Source organism: Schistocerca americana, chromosome 11, assembly GCF_021461395.2.
Source record: "Schistocerca americana isolate TAMUIC-IGC-003095 chromosome 11, iqSchAmer2.1, whole genome shotgun sequence".
Classification (NCBI taxonomy): domain Eukaryota; kingdom Metazoa; phylum Arthropoda; class Insecta; order Orthoptera; family Acrididae; genus Schistocerca; species Schistocerca americana.
The window spans coordinates 178,210,469-178,233,280 of record NC_060129.1 but is presented as its reverse complement, the minus strand read 5'-3'; the positions used below and the strand labels follow the sequence as shown (position 1 = coordinate 178,233,280).

Sequence of the window (22,812 nt, the reverse complement as noted above, 5' to 3'; positions counted from 1 at the left end):
CCCTACTTCATAGTGATTAAAAGTTGAAATTACTTTGTTATGAGCACTGATGTTACAGTCCGTGTGATCGTTCAAAAACACAAGTTCGCAGTGGACTTTATTTCTCGTTAAAATGCTATTTCATACCACGACTAGCCCAAGAACATGAGACTCTCATTAAAAAATACGTTGTCACTATAAAGTTTGCCAGATCAGAACGGAGCACAGCAAGATTCCTATCAGATTCTGAAGGTACATTAAATTATTTGCACTGTAAATTATATCCTATCAGCAGCCCGCGTCAATCTGCAACACATCATAAAATCTGCTGATCTTCACTGCCAGTCTGGGAGCTAAAAGAAATAATATTATTTTACTATTATTTTACCGCTTCCTTGCGGTATGCTCGACTATATTGTAAGTCGTTTAAATACGCCGCGGCAGCGGCTCTTCGTTCTCCACGCCGCTCAGCACCACAGATAATATTTATATAACTGAAAAATGTCTCAACAGGATGGGATAATATGCAAGCAAGCTTAACAATAAATAATACAAGTTTTCATTTAAACAACTCTATTAAAACCTTTAAATATCTGAGTGATTACAGACCTTTGTGAATTCACACGTAATGGCGTACATTGCTTAGTCTCGACAAAAGAATGCTACACTAGCGTTCTCTACGACAACAACAGGAGATCTTACTCGCACAACTTCCAAATTAAGACGACAAAGACATTCATATTCAACACGTATTATATACTAGTTCCTTTTTTAATCTCTGTTTAACATTTATCTTCTGTGTCGGTTTTATTACTCGCCGACGCAGACGTTTTCAGAAATAAATAATAAAAAAAAAATACAGAATTTTATACAATGACACAATATGATACATCTAATTCTCTAATTACTACATAATATATTGTTTTTGTTTCTCTAGACGTTACACCGTGTAGCCGCTTGTTGCATGTAGTGGACTCCTGACCTATCCAGCGGAACCCGAAACCCCACCACCCTATGGCGCAAGTCGAGGAATCTGCAGCCCACACGGTCGCAGAACCGTCTCAGCCTCTGATTCAGACCCTCCACTCGGCTCTGTACCAAAGGTCCGCAGTCAGTCCTGTCGACGATGCTGCAGATGGTGAGCTCTGCTTTCATCCCGCTAGCGAGACTGGCAGTCTTCACCAAATCAGATAGCCGCCGGAAGCCAGAGAGGATTTCCTCCGATCCATAGCGACACACATCATTGGTGCCGACATGAGCGACCACCTGCAGATGGGTGCACCCTGTACCCTTCATGGCATCCGGAAGGACCCTTTCCACATCTGGAATGACTCCCCCCGGTATGTACACGGAGTGCACATTGGTTTTCTTCCCCTCTCTTGCTGCCATTTCCCTAAGGGGCCCCATTACTCGCCTGACGTTGGAGCTCCCAACTACCAGTAAGCCCACCCTCTGTGACCTCCCGGATCTTGCAGACTGAGGGGCAACCTCTGGAACAGGACAAGCAGCCATGTCAGGCCGAAGATCAGTATCAGTCTGAGACAGAGCCTGGAACCGGGTCGTCAGACAAACTGGAGAGGCCTTCCGTCCAGCACTTCAGAATGTCTTTCGCCCCCTGCCACACCTTGAGACGACCTCCCACTCTACCACAGGTGAGGGATCAGCCTCAATGCGGGCAGTATCCCGGGCAACCACAGTCGTAGTCCGATCGGAGGATGCGTGGGACGAGCTGGCCGTCCCCGACAAACCCCCATCCGGACCCCCACAGTGATGCCCATTGGCAACAGCCTCAAGCTGTGTGACCGAAGCCAACACTGCCTGAAGCTGTGAGCGAAGGGATGCCAACTCAGCCTGCATCCGAACACAGCAGTTGCAGTCCCTATCCATGCTAAAAACTGTTTTGCAAAGAACGTCTGAACTAATCTACAGAGAGCGCAAACAGATCGACAAAATTTAAACGGTTATTAAAGTACAAGATTGCTTAGTAAATGCAGTAATGCTGCTACTTGCGCACTGCTGACACACTGCTCGGCGGCGAAAGGAGACTACGCGAATTTACACTATTCAGGTAAAGGTCTGCAGGATAGCTGCGGGAGAGGAAAGCACTGGTCAGGTTATTGGTGTAACTGTTGAGGGATTCGTCACTGGAGCAGATACGTTTGCCACGAATACCTAGGCTGTAGGGAAGGGAGCGTTTGATGTAGAATGGATGGCAGCTATCAAAGTGACGGTACTGTTGTTTGTTTGTGGGTTTGATGTGGACAGAGGTGTGGGTGTGAGCTTCAACAAGATGGTCAACATCCAGGAAGCTGGCTCGGGTTTAGGAGAAGGACCAGGTGAAATTCAGATTCGAAAAGCAGTTGAGGTTATGGAGGAAATTAAGGAGTGTTTCTTCACCATGAGTCCAGACCACAAAGATGTCATCTATATCTTCTTCCCTTTTTTCCCCTCTGTCCTCCCTGATGAAGGAACAAAGTTCCGAAAGATAGGAATGTAAATTTTCTCTTCTGTTTTGTGTATCTATCGGCTGTACTGAGCTGAGGTAAGTACTGGCCAGCCCCTCTATCTCTTTGTTAGATTACATTTTTACAACTTTGCTTCCGTTTTAAGTATATTCCACAGTTTTATTGCTATTTATACAGTTGACTTTCAGCAAGAGAATGTTCTCAGTTCTGCAGTTTTCTGTGGTAGGGTTTTCAAAGTGTGTCTTTAGGAACAGTTTATAAATTATGATGCAGAGTTATATGGCATTACGATGGTACTGGAGAGAATTCACATACATCACCCGGTTTATTGTGTTCCGATTCACTTACTGCACTACAAGTACTTCGCCAAATGTATCCATTAGACCATTTGATTCAGCTCATCCGTGACTTCTTACAGTGCCTCCAACACTGTGGCAAGGAGGTAGTCATTTGCTGGGTACCCGGCCACATTGGGACACACGAAAATTACACGGCTGACAAGGAAGTCTAGGAAGCATGTCAGGAAGGTGTTGTCCGTCAATGTCTCATCCTGTTGTGCACCGTCATCTCATTTTGTGACAGGCACATCATCTGTCAGCGATTGCAGGTGACGGAAAACAAACTGCGGTCTTTCAAATCGGCCACATAGGCAGGGCGGCCTTCGTGTCAGCGTCGCAGCCGGACCTGAAGCAGGTTCTGCTTACCAGGCTGCACATCGGACATAGGCCTTTAACACACGGCTTCCTCGTCCAGCGGGAGGATCCACCACTCTGTGAGGTTTGTGGTGTGCCACATTCAGTTCAGCATATTTTGGCAAAGTGTGTCTTACACTACTGACCATTAAAATTGCTACACCAAGAAGAAATGCAGATAATAAACAGGTATTTATCGAGCAAATATATTATACTAGAACTGACATGTGATTACATTTTCATGCAAATTGGGTGCATAGATCCTGAGAAATCGGCACCCAGAACAACCACCTCTGGCCGTAATAACGTCTTTGATACACCTGGGCATTGAGTCAAACAGAGCTCGGATGGTGTGTACAGGTACAGCTGTCCGTGCAGATTCAACACGATACCACAGTTCATCAACAGTAGTGACCGGCGTATTGTGACGAGCCAGTTGCTCGGCCACCATTGACCAGATGTTTTCAATTGGTGAGAGATCTGGAGAATGTGCTGGCCAGGGCAGCAGTCAAACATTTTATGCATCCAGAAAGGCCCGTACAGGCCCTGCAACGCGCAGCCGTGCATTATCCTGCTGAAATGTAGGGTTTCGCAGGGATCAAATGAAGGGTAGGGGCACGGGTTGTAACACATCTGAAATGTAACGTCCACTGTTCAAAGTGCCGCCAGTGCGATCAAGAGGTGACCGAGACGTGTAACCAATGGCACACCATACCATCACGTCTGGTGATACTCCAGTATGGCGATGACGAATACACGCTTCCAATGTGCGTTCACCGCGATGTCGCCAAACACGGATGCGACCATCATGATGCTGTAAACAGAACCGGGATTCATCTGAAAAAATGGCGTTTTGCCATTCGTGCACCCAGGTTCATCATCGAGTACACCATCGCAGGCACTCCTGTCTGTGATGCAGCGTCGAGGGTAACTGCAGGCACGATCTCCGAGCTGATAGTCCGTGCTGCTGCAAACGTCGTCGAACTGTTTGTGCAGATGGTTGTTGTCTTGCAAACGTCCCCATCTGTTGACTCAGGGATCGAGACATGGCTACATGATCCATTACAGCAGTGCGGATAAGATGTCTGTCATCTCGACTGCTAGTGATACGAGGCCGTTGGGATCCAGCACGGCGTTCCGTATTACCCTCCTGAACCCACCAATTCCATATTCTGCTAACAGTCATTGGATCTTGACCGACGCCAGCAGCAATGTCGCGATACGATAAACCGCAATCGCGATAGGCTACAATCCGACCTTTATCAATGTCGGAAATGTGATGGTACGCATTTCTCCTCCTTACACGATTCATCACAACAACGTTTAACCAGGCAATGCCGGTCAACTACTGTTTGCGTATGAGAAATCGGTTGGAAACTTTCCTCATGTCAGCGCCTTGTGTGAATGCTCTGAAAAGCTAATCGTTTGCATATCACAGCATCTTCTTTCTGTTGGTTAAATTTCGTGTCTGTAGAACGTCATCTTCGTGGTGTAGCAATTTTAATGGCCGGTAGTGTATATGCTGATATCAGGGCAGCCCTCATTCTTGCTGGAGATTTGCCGACTGTCCTCACCGATACTGATTCCAGTGTTACAGGAGTGATGAAATTTTGTGAACTGTCAGGCTTCATCCCTCAATTGGTAAGGAAGGAAGGCAGACTTTAATGCATTATAAACTGCTCCACATTTGGGGATAGCTTTCATCCCCACCCGTGAGATTGGGAAGGTGACTTTTCGTCAGGGCACTTAATGCCCATGATATTGAGTGCCCCTCACCTAAAATCATCATCCGACATCATCATCGTAAGGAAACAACACATTTAGCATCTTTGCCAGTTGCTGAGATTTGGACATTAACATTCTTTTTGGGCAGCAGAATACCAGATCTGTATTGTACACCACTCTCCCTTTTTATATTGTATGGGTCTGGTAAAAAAACTGTGGAGTTAATAAATTAAATAAGAGTTTTTTATGCTATGGTTACAGCCATTTGAATGGCCACCTGGAAGCTAATGCCACACCCTGCCAAAATTAGTCCCTCTGAGGCAAGTGTTACATGGCCCCACTCGCAGTGGAAACCTGTGATCTACACGAGATACTTTTATCAGGCAAAAGCTTCGTCATTGGTTCAGAATTGTTTCACCTTTTTTGAGGATGAATGTTCAAGCAAGACTTGTAATGTTCCATTTATGTTTGACTAATTTTCTCATGAGCTGTAACTGGTTGATATTCTTTACCTCAGCTTTTTATTTATTCTGGACTGTGGATGTAGAGCTGTAAGGACTATGTCTTCATGTACTGCTATTTAAAGGAGAGTTTCTTCAGAGACACTTTATAGTCTTAGAGAACAGTGCATGTGACTCTTCCTAATAACACTTCAACATAGTGACACAATATTACTTTTATTTCCAGATGATCATTGGAGTGTGCTCAAATGCCCCCAAAGGTGCTCCCTCTTGGAAAGTTAATGCTGTCATTGTCCCACCTTGAGAACATGCATCAAGGTCTTTCAGACTGAGATTTGTGGTTTCTATTTTCAAATTTAAGTGATGTGTTTCATCTCTGCTAGTCATCTTCAGATTATCTACAATGCAGAATTACAAAAATAGGTATAAGGAAATGTCCCGATCCCATCTTGTGCAAGAACGTACTCTACAGGAAAAGTTTTCATCCAAACTTACAGAAACTGGTCATTTCGCACGTTGTGCATAAAAGTTATTCCACAGTGTGAATACATTGGAAAATTTTGTTTAGGGTATCAAAAAGCTGAAAATCCCCAATACTTGTCAAGTGTTTTCCTGAAAAGAACTGGAATAATGAAAAATTGCAGCAAAAAAATTTTAAGGTTAGATAAAAGGGAATTTTAGGTTTGAAAACGGTGGCTAAGTGGACTGTGAAAATAAACACCAAAAAATCCTTTAATTACCTTATTCGTCATTCACAAAGGATGCCGCATAAATTAGGAACGTAAGCACAGCAGAACTGTCTGGTGTGGGGGCACAACATGTAATAGCAGCCCTATTGACAAACCTAGAATACTGAATCAGGCCTCTAGTGACAGTAGTGCAATAGAATCAGTCTGATGGTGTCGGATAGTCTATATGTTACCCATTGTGCAGGACCGTATTCATGCACAGAACATGAAGTAGCCTTATAAATGAAAATGTACATAATTTCTAAAATGACAGCCTATAAATAAAAGTTAACTTGCATCTATCCAATAAGATAAATATACCTTATGAAAAGGTCATCATAAATATAAAAGAACAAAAATTAAATTATACATTAAAGATGAGGGAGTTAAACAAATAAAAAAAGAGGTACTAGCATACTTCACAGCAACAAGACTAAACTTCTTTAAAAAGGAACACCATTACATCGAAAAAATGAGGGATTTTTGCCGATAAGCTGATCACTGACGAGGCCATCAACACCAAAAAATGTGCATTTAATAATCTCAAATTCCCGAAGTAAATTGAGTTTTCATCCCTTATGGGCAAAATGCAAAATTTGCATATTATTAATAGTAGGTGGGCAATGGCCAGATGCCTTTAGATGTTTTGTTAACGGTGAGTGTTGTTTCATCTGCTCTCTTTATGGGAGCAGGTGTGGTTTTAAACATCTTCTAACATATTCACCATTGCATTTGATATGTTTTAATCTGTAAACCCCTGGCTTATCATAAATACTTCTCTGTGCCTGTTCATTAAGAAGAAATTTGTCATATATTGATACCACTAGTGGAGGTTATAAGTGTGTTTATGTGCTGAAAATGCTTGGCTGGGTCACAAGAAAAATTGCCTAGGAAAGGGAGAGGGACCATCTTTACTTCTGTTTTAGGGTTTTTGATTATAGACTAAGCTTTTAATTTCAATTTCTGTTCCTTACACAGCTTTTGAACTAAAGAAATTTTGTAACCATTTCTACGTGCTATAAATTCTAAGTTATTCAGTTCTTTACTGACAGCATCTTCCCTGAGTGGTAATCCAAGGATGCAATCAATTGTAGAGCAGAAAAAAACTAAATTTATAACAGTGTAGATGACAGGATGAAATGTGTATGAATGGCTAGTGGTTGGCTTTCTGTAGATATAAAAAAATAACTGATTATTAAACAACTGTAATTGTAATCTAATTTTGTTTGCCTGGACCATCCATGACTTCAATGCAAATGACATTTTTGGTACAGTTAATTAAATACATTGACATGTTGCTGTATTAATAAGTCAGGGGTTTGCAGATTACAATGTACCCAACTCAGTGCTCAGTACATTGGACAAACAGGAAGAATGTTTAAAAGCAGGTTTCAGGAGCACCTGCTCCCGAGAAGAGGGCAGATAAAATAGCACTTGCCATTTGCGTAACATCTATAAGCATCCTGCCATTGCCCACCTACTATCAATGCTATGTATATCTTGCATTTCGGCCTTAAGGGACAGAAACTCTATTTACTTGAGGAATTTGAGATTGCTAAACGTGTGGGTTTTTTTTTTTTTTTTTTTTTTTTTTTTTTTTTTTTTTTTTTTTTTTTGTGTTGATGGCCACCTCAGTGATCAGATTGTCAGCAAAAATCAATCATTTTTTGATGTAATGATATCCCTTTTTAAACCACTGGTTTATACAACACACTTGCAGATGGTCACAGATTTCAAGTCCGTTATTACATCGCCAGCTGCGGGATGGGCCAAGCAGCTACTAGTATAGCAGCGTAGTGTTTCTTCATCTCTATTAACAAATGATATCAATATAATAGAAGGAAACATTCCACGTGGGAAAAATTATATATAAAAACAAAGATGAGGTGACTTACCGAACGAAAGCGCTGGCAGGTCGATAGACACACAAACAAACACAAACATACACACAAAATTCAAGCTTTCGCAACAAACTGTTGCCTCATCAGGAAAGAGGGAAGGAGAGGGGAAGACGAAAGGAAGTGGGTTTTAAGGGAGAGGGTAAGGAGTCATTCCAATCCCGGGAGCGGAAAGACTTGCCTTAGGGGGAAAAAAGGACAGGTATACACTCGCACACACGCACATATCCATCCACACATACAGACACAAGCAGACATATTTAAAGACAAAGAGTTTGGGCAGAGATGTCAGTCGAGGCAGAAGTGTAGAGGCAAAGAAGTTGTTGAAAGACAGGTGAGGTATGAGTGGCAGCAACTTGAAATTAGCGGAGATTGAGGCCTGGCGGATGACGAGAAGAGAGGATATACTGAAGGGCAAGTTCCCATCTCCGGAGTTCGGATAGGTTGGTGTTGGTGGGAAGTATCCAGATAACCCGGACGGTGTAACACTGTGCCAAGAAGTGCTGGCTGTGCACCGAGGCAAGTTTAGCCACAGGGTGATCCTCATTACCAACAAACACTGTCTGCCTGTGTCCATTCATGCGAATGGACAGTTTGTTGCTGGTCATTCCCACATAGAATGCATCACAGTGTAGGCAGATCAGTTGGTAAATCACGTGGGTGCTTTCACACGTGGCTCTGCCTTTGATTGTGTACACCTTCCGGGTTACAGGACTGGAGTAGGTGGTGGTGGGAGGGTGCATGGGACAGGTTTTGCATTGGGGGCGGTTACAAGGATAGGAGCCAGAGGGTAGGGAAGGTGGTTTGGGGATTTCATAGGGATGAACTAACAGGTTACGAAGGTTAGGTGGACGGCGGAAAGACACTCTTGGCGGAGTGGGGAGGATTTCATGTAGGATGGATCTCATTTCAGGGCAGGATTTGAGGAAGTCGTATCCCTGCTGGAGAGCCACATTCAGAGTCTGGTCCAGTCCCGGAAAGTATCCTGTCACAAGTGGGGCACTTTTGTGGTTCTTCTGTGGGGGATTCTGGGTTTGAGGGGACGAGGAAGTGGCTCTGGTTATTTGCTTCTGTACCAGGTCGGGAGGGTAGTTGAGGGATGCGAAAGCTGTTTTCAGGTTGTTGGTGTAATGATTCAGGGATTCCGGACTGGAGCAGATTCGTTTGCCACGAAGACCTAGGCTGTAGGGAAGGGACCGTTTGATGTGGAATGGGTGGCAGCTGTCATAATGGAGGTACTGTTGCTTGTTGGTGGGTTTGATGTGGACGGACGTGTGAAGTTGGCCATTGGACAGGTGGAGGTCAACGTCAAGGAAAGTGGCATGGGATTTGGAGTAGGACCAGATGAATCTGATGGAACCAAAGGAGTTGAGGTTGGAGAGGAAATTCTGGAGTTGTTCTTCACTGTGAGTCCAGATCATGAAGATGTCATCAATAAATCTGTACCAAACTTTGGGTTGGCAGACTTGGGTAACCAAGAAGGCTTCCTCTAAGCGACCCATGAATAGGTTGGCGTACGAGGGGGCCATCCTGGTACCCATGGCTGTTCCCTTTAATTGTTGGTATGTCTGGCCTTCAAAAGTGAAGAAGTTGTGGGTCAGGATGAAGCTGGCTAAGGTAATGAGGAAAGAGGTTTTAGGTAGGGTGGCAGGTGATCGGCGTGAAAGGAAATGCTCCATCGCAGCGAGGCCCTGGACGTGCGGAATATTTGTGTATAAGGACGTGGCATCAATGGTTACAAGGATGGTTTCCGGGGGTAACAGATGGGTAAGGATTCCAGGCGTTCAAGGAAGTGGTTGGTGTCTTTGATGAAGGATGGGAGACTGCATGTAATGGGTTGAAGGTGTTGATCTACATAGGCAGAGATACGTTCTGTGGGGGCTTGGTAACCAGCTACAATGGGGCGGCCGGGATGATTGGGTTTGTGGATTTTAGGAAGAAGGTAGAAGGTAGGGGTGCGAGGTGTCGGTGGGATCAGGAGGTTGATGGAGTCAGGTGAAAGGTTTTGTAGGGGGCCTAAGGTTCTGAGGATTCCTTGAAGCTCCGCCTGGACATCGGGAATGGGGTTACCTTGGCAAACTTTGTATGTGGTGTTGTCTGAAAGCTGACGCAGTCCCTCAGCCACGTACTCCCGACGATCAAGTACTACTGTCGTGGAACCCTTGTCCGCCGGAAGAATGACGATGGATCGGTCAGCCTTCAGATCACGGATAGCCTGGGCTTCAGCAGTGGTGATGTTGGGTGTAGGATTAAGGTTTTTTAGGAAAGATTGAGATGCAAGGCTGGAAGTCAGAAATTCCTGGAAGGTTTGGAGAGGGTGATTTTGATGAAGAGGAGGTGGGTCCCACTGTGACGGAGGACGGAACTGTTCCAGGCAGGGTTCAATTTGGATGGTGTCTTGAGGAGTCGGATCATTAGGAGTAGGATTAGGATCATTTTTCTTCGTGGCAAAGTGATACTTCCAGCAGAGAGTACGAGTGTAGGACAGTAAATCTTTGACGAGGGCTGTTTGGTTGAATCTGGGAATGGGGCTGAAGGTGAGGCCTTTGGATAGGACAGAGGTTTCGGATTGGGAGAGAGGTTTGGAGGAAAGGTTAACTACTGAATTAGGGTGTTGTGGTTCCAGATTGTGTTGATCGGAATTTTGAGGTTTTGGAGGGAGTGGAGCTGGAAGTGGGAGATTGAGTAGATGGGAGAGACTGGGTTTGTGTGCAATGAGAGGAGGTTGAGGTTTGCTGGAAAGGTTGTGAAGGGTGAGTGAGTTGCCTTTCCGGAGGTGGGAAACCAGGAGATTGGATAGTTTTTTGAGGTGGAGGGTGGCATGCTGTTTTAATTTACGGTTGGCCTGTAGGAGGATGCTCTGAACAGCCGGTGTGGATGTGGGAGAGGAAAGATTAAGGACTTTTATTAAGGATAGGAGTTGACGGGTGTGTTCATTGGCTGAGTTGATGTGTAGGTGAAGGATTAGGTGGGTGAGGGCAAAGGATTGTTCAGTTTGGAACTGGTATAGGGACTGATGGAAGGAAGGGTTGCAGCCAGAGATGGAAACTTTAAGTGTGAGGCCTTTGGGGGTGATGCCAAATGTCAGACAAGCCTGAGAAAATAGAATATGGGAGCATAATCTGGCTAGGGCTAAGGCATGTTTGCGGAGGGAATGTAAATAAAACTTAATGGGGTCGTTGTGGGGGTGTTGTGAGGGTGACATGGTATTAGAAGGTGGAAAGTGTAACATGAGGTGAAATGAAAATGAAAATAAAAATATATGGGGAGAGATAAAGGTGAACCGGAAAGTAACTGGAGATCTGGAATGAAAAAAGGCGAAAAGGTGTTGGTTACAGCTGGGCTATGTTGGACTTGGGTTGGTAGACAACGATGTGCATAAAGGTTAGGTGGTTGTGTTGCCGCCAAAACACGTTAAAGGACGGAGAAATTCGGGAATATTTCGAAAAAACTGCGTGTAGTATATTAAAAGGAGTGGTATTGTGGTGGCAGATTATGAAAATGAGGCTAACAACTGTCTGAGACGAAGAAATAATGGCGTTAAAACCTGTGGGAAGCGGCTAAAAATGATCAGTGATGTGGGAAATGATCAGTGATATGGGAAAAACCTACACATCAACTCAGCCAATGAACACACCTATCAACTCCTATCCTTAATAAAAGTCCTTAATCTTTCCTCTCCCACATCCACACCGGCTGTTCAGAGCATCCTCCTACAGGCCAACCGTAAATTAGAACAGCATGCCACCCTCCACCTCAAAAAACTATCCAATCTCCAGGTTTCCCACCTCCGGAAAGGCAACTCACTCACCCTTCACAACCTTTCCAGCAAACCTCAACCTCCTCTCATTGCACACAAACCCAGTCTCTCCCATCTACTCAATCTCCCACTTCCAGCTCCACTCCCTCCAAAACCTCAAAATTCCAATCAACACAATCTGGAACCACAACACCCTAATTCAGTAGTTAACCTTTCCTCCAAACCTCTCTCCCAATCCGAAACCTCTGTCCTATCCAAAGGCCTCACCTTCAGCCCCACTCCCAGATTCAACCAAACAGCCCTCGTCAAAGATTTACTGTCCTACACTCGTACTCTCTGCTGGAAGTATCACTTTGCCACGAAGAAAAATGATCCTAATCCTACTCCTACTGGTCCGACTCCTCAAGACACCATCCAAATTGAACCCTGCCTGGAACAGTTCCGTCCTCCGTCACAGCGGGACCCACCTCCTCTTCCTCAAAATCACCCTCTCCAAACCTTCCAGGAATTTCTGACTTCCAGCCTTGCATCTCAATCCTTCTTAAAAAACCTTATCCTACACCCAACATCACCACTGCTGAAGCCCAGGCTATCCGTGATCTGAAGGCTGACCGATCCATCGTCATTCTTCCGGCGGACAAGGGTTCCACGACAGTAGTACTTGATCGTCGGGAGTATGTGGCTGAGGGACTGCGTCAGCTTTCAGACAACACCACATACAAAGTTTGCCAAGGTAACCCCATTCCCGATGTCCAGGCGGAGCTTCAAGGAATCCTCAGAACCTTAGGCCCCCTGCAAAACCTTTCACCTGACTCCATCAACCTCCTGATCCCACCGACACCCCGCACGCTTATCTTCTACCTTCTTCCTAAAATCCACAAACCCAATCATCCCGGCCGCCCCATTGTAGCTGGTTACCAAGCCCCCACAGAACGTATCTCTGCCTACGTAGATCAACACCTTCAACCCATTACATGCAGTCTCCCATCCTTCATCAAAGACACCAACCACTTCCTTGAACGCCTGGAATCCTTACCCAATCTGTTACCCCCGGAAACCATCCTTGTAACCATTGATGCCACGTCCTTATACACAAATATTCCGCACGTCCAGGGCCTCGCTGCGATGGAGCATTTCCTTTCACGCCGATCACTTGCCACCCTACCTAAAACCTCTTTCCTCATTACCTTAGCCAGCTTCATCCTGACCCACAACTTCTTCACTTTTGAAGGCCAGACATACCAACAATTAAAGGGAACAGCCATGGGTACCAGGATGGCCCCCTCGTACGCCAACCTATTCATGGGTCGCTTAGAGGAAGCCTTCTTGGTTACCCAAGTCTGCCAACCCAAAGTTTGGTACAGATTTATTGATGACATCTTCATGATCTGGACTCACAGTGAAGAACAACTCCAGAATTTCCTCTCCAACCTCAACTCCTTTGGTTCCATCAGATTCATCTGGTCCTACTCCAAATCCCATGCCACTTTCCTTGACGTTGACCTCCACCTGTCCAATGGCCAACTTCACACGTCCGTCCACATCAAACCCACCAACAAGCAACAGTACCTCCATTATGACAGCTGCCACCCATTCCACATCAAACGGTCCCTTCCCTACAGCCTAGGTCTTCGTGGCAAACGAATCTGCTCCAGTCCGGAATCCCTGAATCATTACACCAACAACCTGAAAACAGCTTTCGCATCCCGCAACTACCCTCCCGACCTGGTACAGAAGCAAATAACCAGAGCCACTTCCTCGTCCCCTCAAACCCAGAATCCCCCACAGAAGAACCACAAAAGTGCCCCACTTGTGACAGGATACTTTCCGGGACTGGACCAGACTCTGAATGTGGCTCTCCAGCAGGGATACGACTTCCTCAAATCCTGCCCTGAAATGAGATCCATCCTACATGAAATCCTCCCCACTCCGCCAAGAGTGTCTTTCCGCCGTCCACCTAACCTTCGTAACCTGTTAGTTCATCCCTATGAAATCCCCAAACCACCTTCCCTACCCTCTGGCTCCTATCCTTGTAACCGCCCCCAATGCAAAACCTGTCCCATGCACCCTCCCACCACCACCTACTCCAGTCCTGTAACCCGGAAGGTGTACACGATCAAAGGCAGAGCCACGTGTGAAAGCACCCACGTGATTAACAAACTGATCTGCCTACACTGTGATGCATTCTATGTGGGAATGACCAGCAACAAACTGTCCATTCGCATGAATGGACACAGGCAGACAGTGTTTTTTGGTAATGAGGATCACCCTGTGGCTAAACTTGCCTCGGTGCACAGCCAGCACTTCTTGGCACAGTGTTACACCGTCCGGGTTATCTGGATACTTCCCACCAACACCAACCTATCCGAACTCCGGAGATGGGAACTTGCCCTTCAGTATATCCTCTCTTCTCGTCATCCGCCAGGCCTCAATCTCCGCTAATTTCAAGTTGCCACCACTCATACCTCACCTGTCTTTCAACAACTTCTTTGCCTCTACACTTCTGCCTCGACTGACATCTCTGCCCAAACTCTTTGTCTTTAAATATGTCTGCTTGTGTCTGTATGTGTGGATGGATATGTGCGTGTGTGCGAGTGTATACCTGTCCTTTTTCCCCCCTAAGGTAAGTCTTTCCGCTCCCGGGATTGGAATGACTCCTTACCCTCTCCCTTAAAACCCACTTCCTTTCGTCTTCCCCTCTCCTTCCCTCTTTCCTGATGAGGCAACAGTTTGTTGCGAAAGCTTGAATTTTGTGTGTATGTTTGTGTTTGTTTGTGTGTCTATCGACTTGCCAGCGCTTCTATCAACAAATGGTATGACATGTTGTATCCAATTAGAAAGGTGAGAAATTGATCTATTTAGTGGTGTACAGCAAACTTGATTTCTTTCAATATTTTGAGAGTTACAAGATATAGTGTTCAGGTTTTGTTAGCATTCCTATCAAAATATATTTGTATAAATTAATAGAGGGAAACATTCCACGTGGGAAAAATATATCTAAAAACAAAGATGATGTGACTTACCAAACGAAAGCGCTGGCAGGTCGATAGACACACAAACAAACACAAACACAAACACACACACAAAATTCAAGCTTTCGCAACAAACTGTTGCCTCATCAGGAAAGAGGGAAGGAGAGGGAAAGACGAAAGGATGTGGGTTTTAAGGGAGAGGGTAAGGAGTCATTTCAATCCCGGGAGCGGAAAGACTTACCTTGGGGTGGAAAAAAGGACGGGTATACACTCGCGCGCGCGCGCGCACACACACACACACACACATATCCATCCACACATATACAGACGCAAGCAGACATATTTAAAGACAAAGAGTGTATATAGATAATACAATGTAAGGTTTCACGGCCAGTATTGTCTTCACTTAAAACTTCCGGGCTGATAGGCCGTGGTCGAAGTATAAAACTCTCTCCTGACGTTTCGTCTCTGACTGCGGGAGACATCCTTGGAGGTCAAGCGGCGAACTGCGAAGAGAACTTGAGGAAGCGCTGATTATATAGACAGTACAGAGGGAGCCACTGTCGGTCACGTGGCGTGTATATAGATAATTTTGAGAAGAGTGCATAAGACAAAATATGCTGATTTTTCATAAATTTAAATAGTAAATGTAGTGTTGAATATGAGGAAAAACATTAGTAAGTGGGTTAAAGAAGTTCAGTCTTGTTGCTGTAAAGGATGCTGGTATATCTTTTGTTATTTGTTTAACTCCCTTATTTTTAAGGCATAATTTAATTCTTGTTGTTTTGTATTTATGACAACCTTTAGAGCTGTCATTTTAGAATTAAGATACATTTTGATTTATGAGGTTACTTCATTCAGAGGAAGGCAACGGCAAACCACCTTTACTAGGGCCTTGCCTATTTTGACGGTGTGGGTCTCCCGCATTATCCCCCCATGCTCTGTCAAGAAGCATGAGACTTCATTTCCAGGTTACTTCATGTTCTGTATATGAACATGGTCCTGTGCAGTGGATAATCTGTAGACTAGCCAACCACCATATGTCTGGTTCTACTGCCTATTTGCACTCAAGGCCCAATTACCATACCTTTCTGCATTCTATGTTTGTCACCAGGCCACTTATACATACTGTGCCTCCATTCTACGAAACTTCACTGTGCATCTGTTCCTAATTTGTGTGGCATCCTTCATGCATGGTAACAAGTAAGGTAATTAAAGTATTTTTCAGTATTTATTTTTGCAGTCTACTTAGCCTCTCTCTTCAAATCTAATTAATTCCAGTTTATCAAACCTTAATTTTTTTTCTCTGCAATCTTTTATCACTCCAGTTCTTTTCAGGAACTTACTTGATAAGCATTGGGGATTTTCAACTTTTTGATACACTAATTGCATTTTGCCGATATATTCATATTGTGTACTCATTTTTATGGACGGTGTGCACCATGACCACTTTCTGCAAATTGCATAAAACCTTTCCCCATAGATATTTCCTTATCCCTACTTCTGTAATTTTTGTATTGCAGATAATCTAAAAATGCCTACCACAGGTGAAATGCTTCACTGAAACTTGAAAACGAAAAACTCTGCAACAAAGATTGAACTTTTATCTCAAATCTTACACCAGTTGCCATATCTGCCACAAAGACTGAATGAACGGAATACATTTTATTTCAGATTATTTTTGGAAAATTGCACCATATTATGGACATTCAGTAATTTGTCATGCAAACTATGGCAGTAAATTTAAACTTTCGTGAGCTCATTGGACTTTCGATTTATTTTTCTACAGTCACATAGAGTCTTGATATTAAATAATTTTGATAGGTGTATTTATGTGTGGCACTCAAACCATTTTCATATGAATTATATTCCTTGCTATAAAAACTGTGTAACAGCATTTCAGGTATGACAAACTGCCTATTGGCTTCTGTCTCGGGTTCTTCGGCTGACGTTCATCTAATGATTTTACTGACGTTTCGCCAGCATGAGTGGCTGGCATTGTCAAAGCTTCGCCCTCCATTGCCAGTGGTGAACGTCAGTAAAATCATTAGACGAACGTCGGCCGAAGAACCCGAGACAGAAGCCAATAGGCAGTTTGTAAACAAGTAGCCACGAAAGCCTTAACAATTTTGTATTTCAGGTATGGTCGTTGAGCAAACATTTTATGAGCTTTTACCAGTCTCCATTCAGCTGATGGGCATTTTGATAGCTTTGTATTGAGTTATTCTGAGTAAGAACTGAATGTTTTACTACAACAGTCTCAGCTAAAGATTACAAATAAACTTTCCAATTACAATCGTACACAATTATCCACATCCTGATCTACTATTTTTAGTACAAGCGTGGATTTTCTGGTTAGGGATATTGTTTCACTATTTCTGCCTATGCCTTGTTGTTTGTTAGGCAGAATATATCACATGCTTATGGGATGGTTGCATGCTAACTGAGACATTTGTAAACATTACAACAAAAATAACAAAAGTAATAAGTAAACCGTACCCCACAAGCAGTGCAAACTTCTGGGTGGAACACCATTCAGGCAGTCACATTAATCATAAAAGGAAAGTACCAAAAGTTGACACTGTCACTGTTTATTTTTTACTACATTCATGTTACGGGTATTATGATGGCCAGTGTACGCTGATTCCAGTAAATGTTCTGAAGTTCTTTGTAATTGTGCAAATAAAAATAGGTGTTAACAAATAAATCAGTCATTCTCTGACAAGAAAACCATGTATAGAACAGTTTTCTCTGGAACTTCAGTATTTGTGGTATGCCATTTTAAATTCCCCACATCCATATACTGACAAATGCAGAATCACTTATGTCTACTTTTCATGTGTTGATGTAATTAGCGTTTCCCAGTATTTGCATTGCAAATGCATAACCGTTCAGTTTATTTGTTAGCGATATAACTGTGTTCCAGCTTAAATTATTGTCTATGTTAAATTTAATCCATGGAATTTGATTACATCAACTTCTTCCACGACTTTATTATCTATTTTAACTTCATGGAATTTTGAACATTTCATCTGAAATGTGTTAAGTTTTAAATTAGAACCAGTACAACACTATGTTCAATTAATACAGATGTATTACTGACACAGAGCTTAAATTGACTTTTGACCTGACAGGAGTGGCATATGCTGGTAATGTCGAGTACACGACGCCTGTAGATTTTGAACCTCCAACGCAAAAGCGGTCTATAGTGGAGTATCACTTGTATGATGAGAATAATCCCTTAATCTACAATTTTATGTTGGTGAAAATTGATCCGAAGTGGACTTGGTCACGAAGTGTTCAACCGATAGGCATCATTGAACAGGAAAGGTATGTTTGCATTCATTTATTCATCTTCTTAAAACTCACAGTTTCTGTGCATGGATCTTACTGTAGATTATAATGTAAATAACACTGACTGTAAAATTACGAGGCAGAATTTCTGGCCAGTACTTCGGGAAAACTGCTAGTACTTAATAATAACAAAAATAATAATAAAGCATTGTGGCTCAATTGCATGTCACTTAGGCAACCTGTGTTCCCCTAATCTACCCCTGTTAACCACCTGAGGAAAGGGGACCTACAGTACAATGTATTGTTCTTGGAGACTTCTCATACCTTTGAGAGGTGAAGGTTACATTAAAGGCAGACAGAAAATTTCTGTGGTCTGGCCGGGATTTGATGCCATGATATCTGGTTTCCCAGTCACACGTGCTTTACCAGTAAACCACTATGTCCGACTCAGTACTGCTGATAGACAAACACAAAAGTTAGTACACAAACCTAGTTTTTGAAACTAGGTTGGGAAGGTTAAAAAAGAAACCAGGTCACCCAGAGCCCAAGATGAGGGGGACCCGCCTGTAGCGACGATGACGGAAGATTACTCTCTTTAATTGGCAATGTCCTCTGTCTTTGTTTGGTAACATCTTTCCTTTTATTATTTTAATGACCTTTTAAATTAGATGGTGACACTTTTTTTCCAGTAATATTTTATTTTTGTTTTGCGATCTTTCTTCCCTGTTTGGCAATTGTTCGTGTTCTGTTTTCTTATCTCACTACTGATTTTCTTTATGTATGTTTTCACTAATTTTCTTGCCATCTTATTTTCTTTTGAGCAAACTTCGCAATATATTTAATGACTTTCACATGATTTTATTTACATCATTTAAGCATTCTCTGTACCTTTGTAGGATCCCTTCAGCTTGCTCTACCGTGCTTCTGCCCTGCCCCCCCCCCTCCCACACACACACACACACACACACACACACACACACACACACACCACCACCACCACCAATGGCCTCTCTCTCTCTCTCTCTCTCTCTCTCTCTCTCTCTCTCTCTCTCTCTCTCTCTCTCTCAGAGAGTCAGTCATTTTTCCACCAATCTTACCACAGTTTGCTAACCTGTACATCAATATCTACGTTATTTCTGCAAACATGCTCTATCATAATCAAACAACAGTCCCACATACTATTCTGCCAGCCCTATGTAACGTTCAGTGTTGCTCCTGAAGTCCTCACATTAGAGCTCTCCAATCTCTGGCTGCAACCCGTTCTTCTGCCAATCCATCCTTAAAATTCCAGGCAGAAATGATCTCCCCTCGTCCCCACTACAGCTGCATCTCTCGTATTGTAGGCTGTGAGTTGCCTCCACTTCCTTTTTAACACTCCCTGGCATATCCCTCTTCGTGTGATCTTAATCTTTCCCAGCAAGTCAACTCATTGTTTTCTCTTGGGTGCTCAGCTAGGTGTGGTCATTTACGAAATACAATATTTCGATAGCTTAGCTTGCTGTCATCTTCAGCTCATACCCGTAGAATGACCGTCCTTGCTAAAGTACATCTCTTTCATACATGCCGTGTCAGGTGGAGTGGGGGTGACAGTATCAAGAAGATGGTACATCGTCAGAATGTCATGTTTTGTGAACGACTGCACCCAGCTGGACACCAGATAGCAATACAAACGAATCTCTCTGTCGCTTCCCCCAAGGAGAAGCTACTAGTTTTAAAAGCTAGGATAGTGTATGTAGATGTGTCTACTAGCAATCCTGACATTTCTCATGAAGGTAAGTATTGACCAGGAGTACTGTCTCATAATTTTTTAGATTTTTCAAGAGAACTTTCCTTTCGATAAAATTATGTTGACTAATTGGAGATTGCTTTGAGGATTGCCTAAGAAGCTTGCCTTCTTATCTTGTGAAGATTTAAGATTTTATTATTTCATTTTGCTTTTATTACCATACTTACTAACAAAAGTTTTTTATTCAGGAAATGACAATTGTATTCTGCAAAAGAGTAACACAGTGTTATTTCAATACTTCATAACTATGATAACAGTGCAAGTTAATTCATAATATTATTTACTGTTGGGTATTTTTGAAGTGAAGAAACATATTTGTAATCCATCCATGTCCTAGCTAGGACACCTAAGTTATCTAAAATAAGGTGCTTATATATTTTTACATATTTTGCATGAAAAACTTGTCAGGGTTGCTACTGAAAAGTTTGATGATGTGACCTCATTTCACTGTAGTTGTTAGCTTATGTATTGAGTGTCCCTTAGGGTGCATCTTGCACAGATAGTAGGTGATCCTAAACTCAGTAGTTTGGCACGAGGTACTAACTACTGGAAGCCATTATTTCTTTATTAACATACACTACCTACACTTTTTAGCAATTGCTTAAGCTCGTAGTAACTGTTCTTAGTGATGGCCAGTCTCAGTGCTAATCCATTTCAGAAGTGAACTCCAGTTTCAAGACCATTTCACACCTATGTTTACAAAAATCCATATTACTAAACAACTTTCTGGGAACTCTGTAATGACTGCAGATTGCCTATGTAACGGCCTCCAGGGGAAATAAAAATTTGATTATAAATATTACGCATGATTATTGACTGAATTTAAAAATTTTAAATTCAGTCATAATTACTCATTAAGAGTTATCTTATTTGGAAGGTTTGACCCTTTTAAGACAAATACACTGGCCATTAAAATTGCTACACCAAGAAGAAATACACATGATAAACGGGTATTCATTGGACAAATATGTTATACTAGAACTGACATGCGATTACATTTTCACGCAGTTTGGTTGCATAGATCCTGAGAAATCAGTCCCCAGAACAACCACCTCTGCCCCCTGCCCATGCAGCTTCAACACAATACCACAGTTCATCAAGAGTAGTGACTGGCGTATTGTGACGAGCCACTTGCTCGGCCACCATTGACCAGACGTTTTCAATTGGTGAGAGATCTGGAGAATGTGCTGGCCAGTGCAGCAGTTGAACATTTTCTGTATCCAGAAAGGCCCGTACAGGACCTGCAACATGCGGTCGTGCATTATCCTGCTGAAATGTAGGGTTTCACAGGGATCAAATGAAGGGTAGAGCCACGGGTCGTAACGTCCACTGTCCAAAGTGCCGTCAGTGCGAACAAGAGGTGACCGAGACGTGTAACCAATGGCACCCCATACCATCACGCCAGTATGGTGATGACGAATACACGCTTCCAATTTGCATTCACCGTGTTGTCGCCAAACACAGATGCAACCATCATGATGCTGTAAACAGAACCTGGATTCATCCAAAAAATGATGTTTTGCCATTCGAGCACCCAGGTTCGTTGTCGAGTACACCATCACAGGTGCTCCTGTCTGTGATGCAGCGGCAAGGGTAACTGCAGCTGTGGTCTCCGAGCTGATAGTCCGTGCTGCTGCAAACGTCGTCGAACTGTTCGTGCAGATGGTTGTTGTGTTGCAAATGTCCCCATCTGTTGACTCTGCACGATCCGTTACAGCCGTGCGAATAAGATGCCTGTTATCTCGACTGCTAGTGATACGAGGCCGTTGGGATCCAGCACGGTGTTCCGTATTACCCTCCTGAACCCACCAAGGGGCAGTGTAACTAACGCTGAGCAAAAACCTGGGTTTTATTTGGCCAGTGTTTGAGAATGGGAGCACTTAGTGACTTCAAACAAATGTTCCATGTAATTTCAAACCTTTAATAAATTTTTATTGCTGTCATCCAGCACAAAATGATGGAAGGAAAAGGATTGTCATTTACTTCATTTTTGCTGCCCACGCAGTCAAATTTCAGCATCAGGCATGATGTTTTAATTTATTACTTCTTTACTACCACTTCTATTCACAGCACAGTTTGCAGATAGTATCCACGTTCACCACTGAATATACCTACACAATTATATCATTCTATGACACCCAGTTCAGAATATATGACATCATAGACATTTGAGTGAAAAACTTGCTTATGCTTAAAATTCGGTGCAAATTACCCATACGATATTCGTCCGTTCTTTCATAATGAGAGCACTTACTGTCTTCCAACAAACTTTAAGCATAAAAACTTTCTTAAACTTTTTCTCACTTACAGGTACATCTACAGCCATACTCTGCAAAATCACTGTGAAGGGCAGAAAGTACATCCCATTGTACCAGTTATTAGGGTTCTTCCTGTTTCATTCACACATGAAGTGCAGGAATAATGATTGTTTGAATGCCTCTGTGCGTGCTATAAGTATTCTAATCTTTCCCTCGCAATCCCTACGTGAGCGATACATAAGGGGTTGTAATATATTCCTCATTTAAAGCCGTTTCTTGAAGCTTTGTTAATAGACTTCCTAGGGATAGTTTACATCTGTCTTCCAGATCAGTATCTGTGTGACACCCTCCCACAGATTAAACAAACCTGTAACCACTCACGCTGCCTTTCTCTGCCGTTGTTGTTGTTGTGGTCTTCAGTCCTGAGACTGGTTTGATGCAGCTCTCCGTGCTACTCTATCCTGTGCAAGCTTCTTCATCTCCCAGTACCTACTGCAGCCTACATCCTTCTGAATCTGCTTAGTGTATTCATCTCTCGGTCTCCCTCTATGATTTTTACCCTCCACGCTGCCCTCCATTTCTAAATTGGTGATCCCTTGATGCATCAGAACATGTCCTACCAACCGATCCCTTCTTCTAGTCAAGTTGTGCCACAAACTCCTCTTCTCCCCAATTCTGTTCAATACCTCCTGATTAGTTATGTGATCTACCTATCTAATCTTCAGCATTCTTCTGTAGCACCACATTTCGAAAGCTTCTGTTTACTTGTCTAAACTATTTAGTGTCCATATTTC

At 43.2% G+C, this 22,812-nt stretch overlaps 1 protein-coding gene across 1 annotated transcript in view; it reads left to right on the top strand.

The window, feature by feature from the left end:
* The window catches only part of LOC124553495 (coagulation factor IX-like), a 114,159-nt gene that overhangs the window by 37,263 nt on the left and 54,084 nt on the right, over window positions 1-22,812 (top strand). The window contains exon 3 of the mRNA XM_047127349.1: window positions 17,815-18,010. Within this exon, the coding sequence (XP_046983305.1) occupies window positions 17,815-18,010 (196 nt within the window). The remainder of the gene's footprint in view (window positions 1-17,814; window positions 18,011-22,812) is intronic.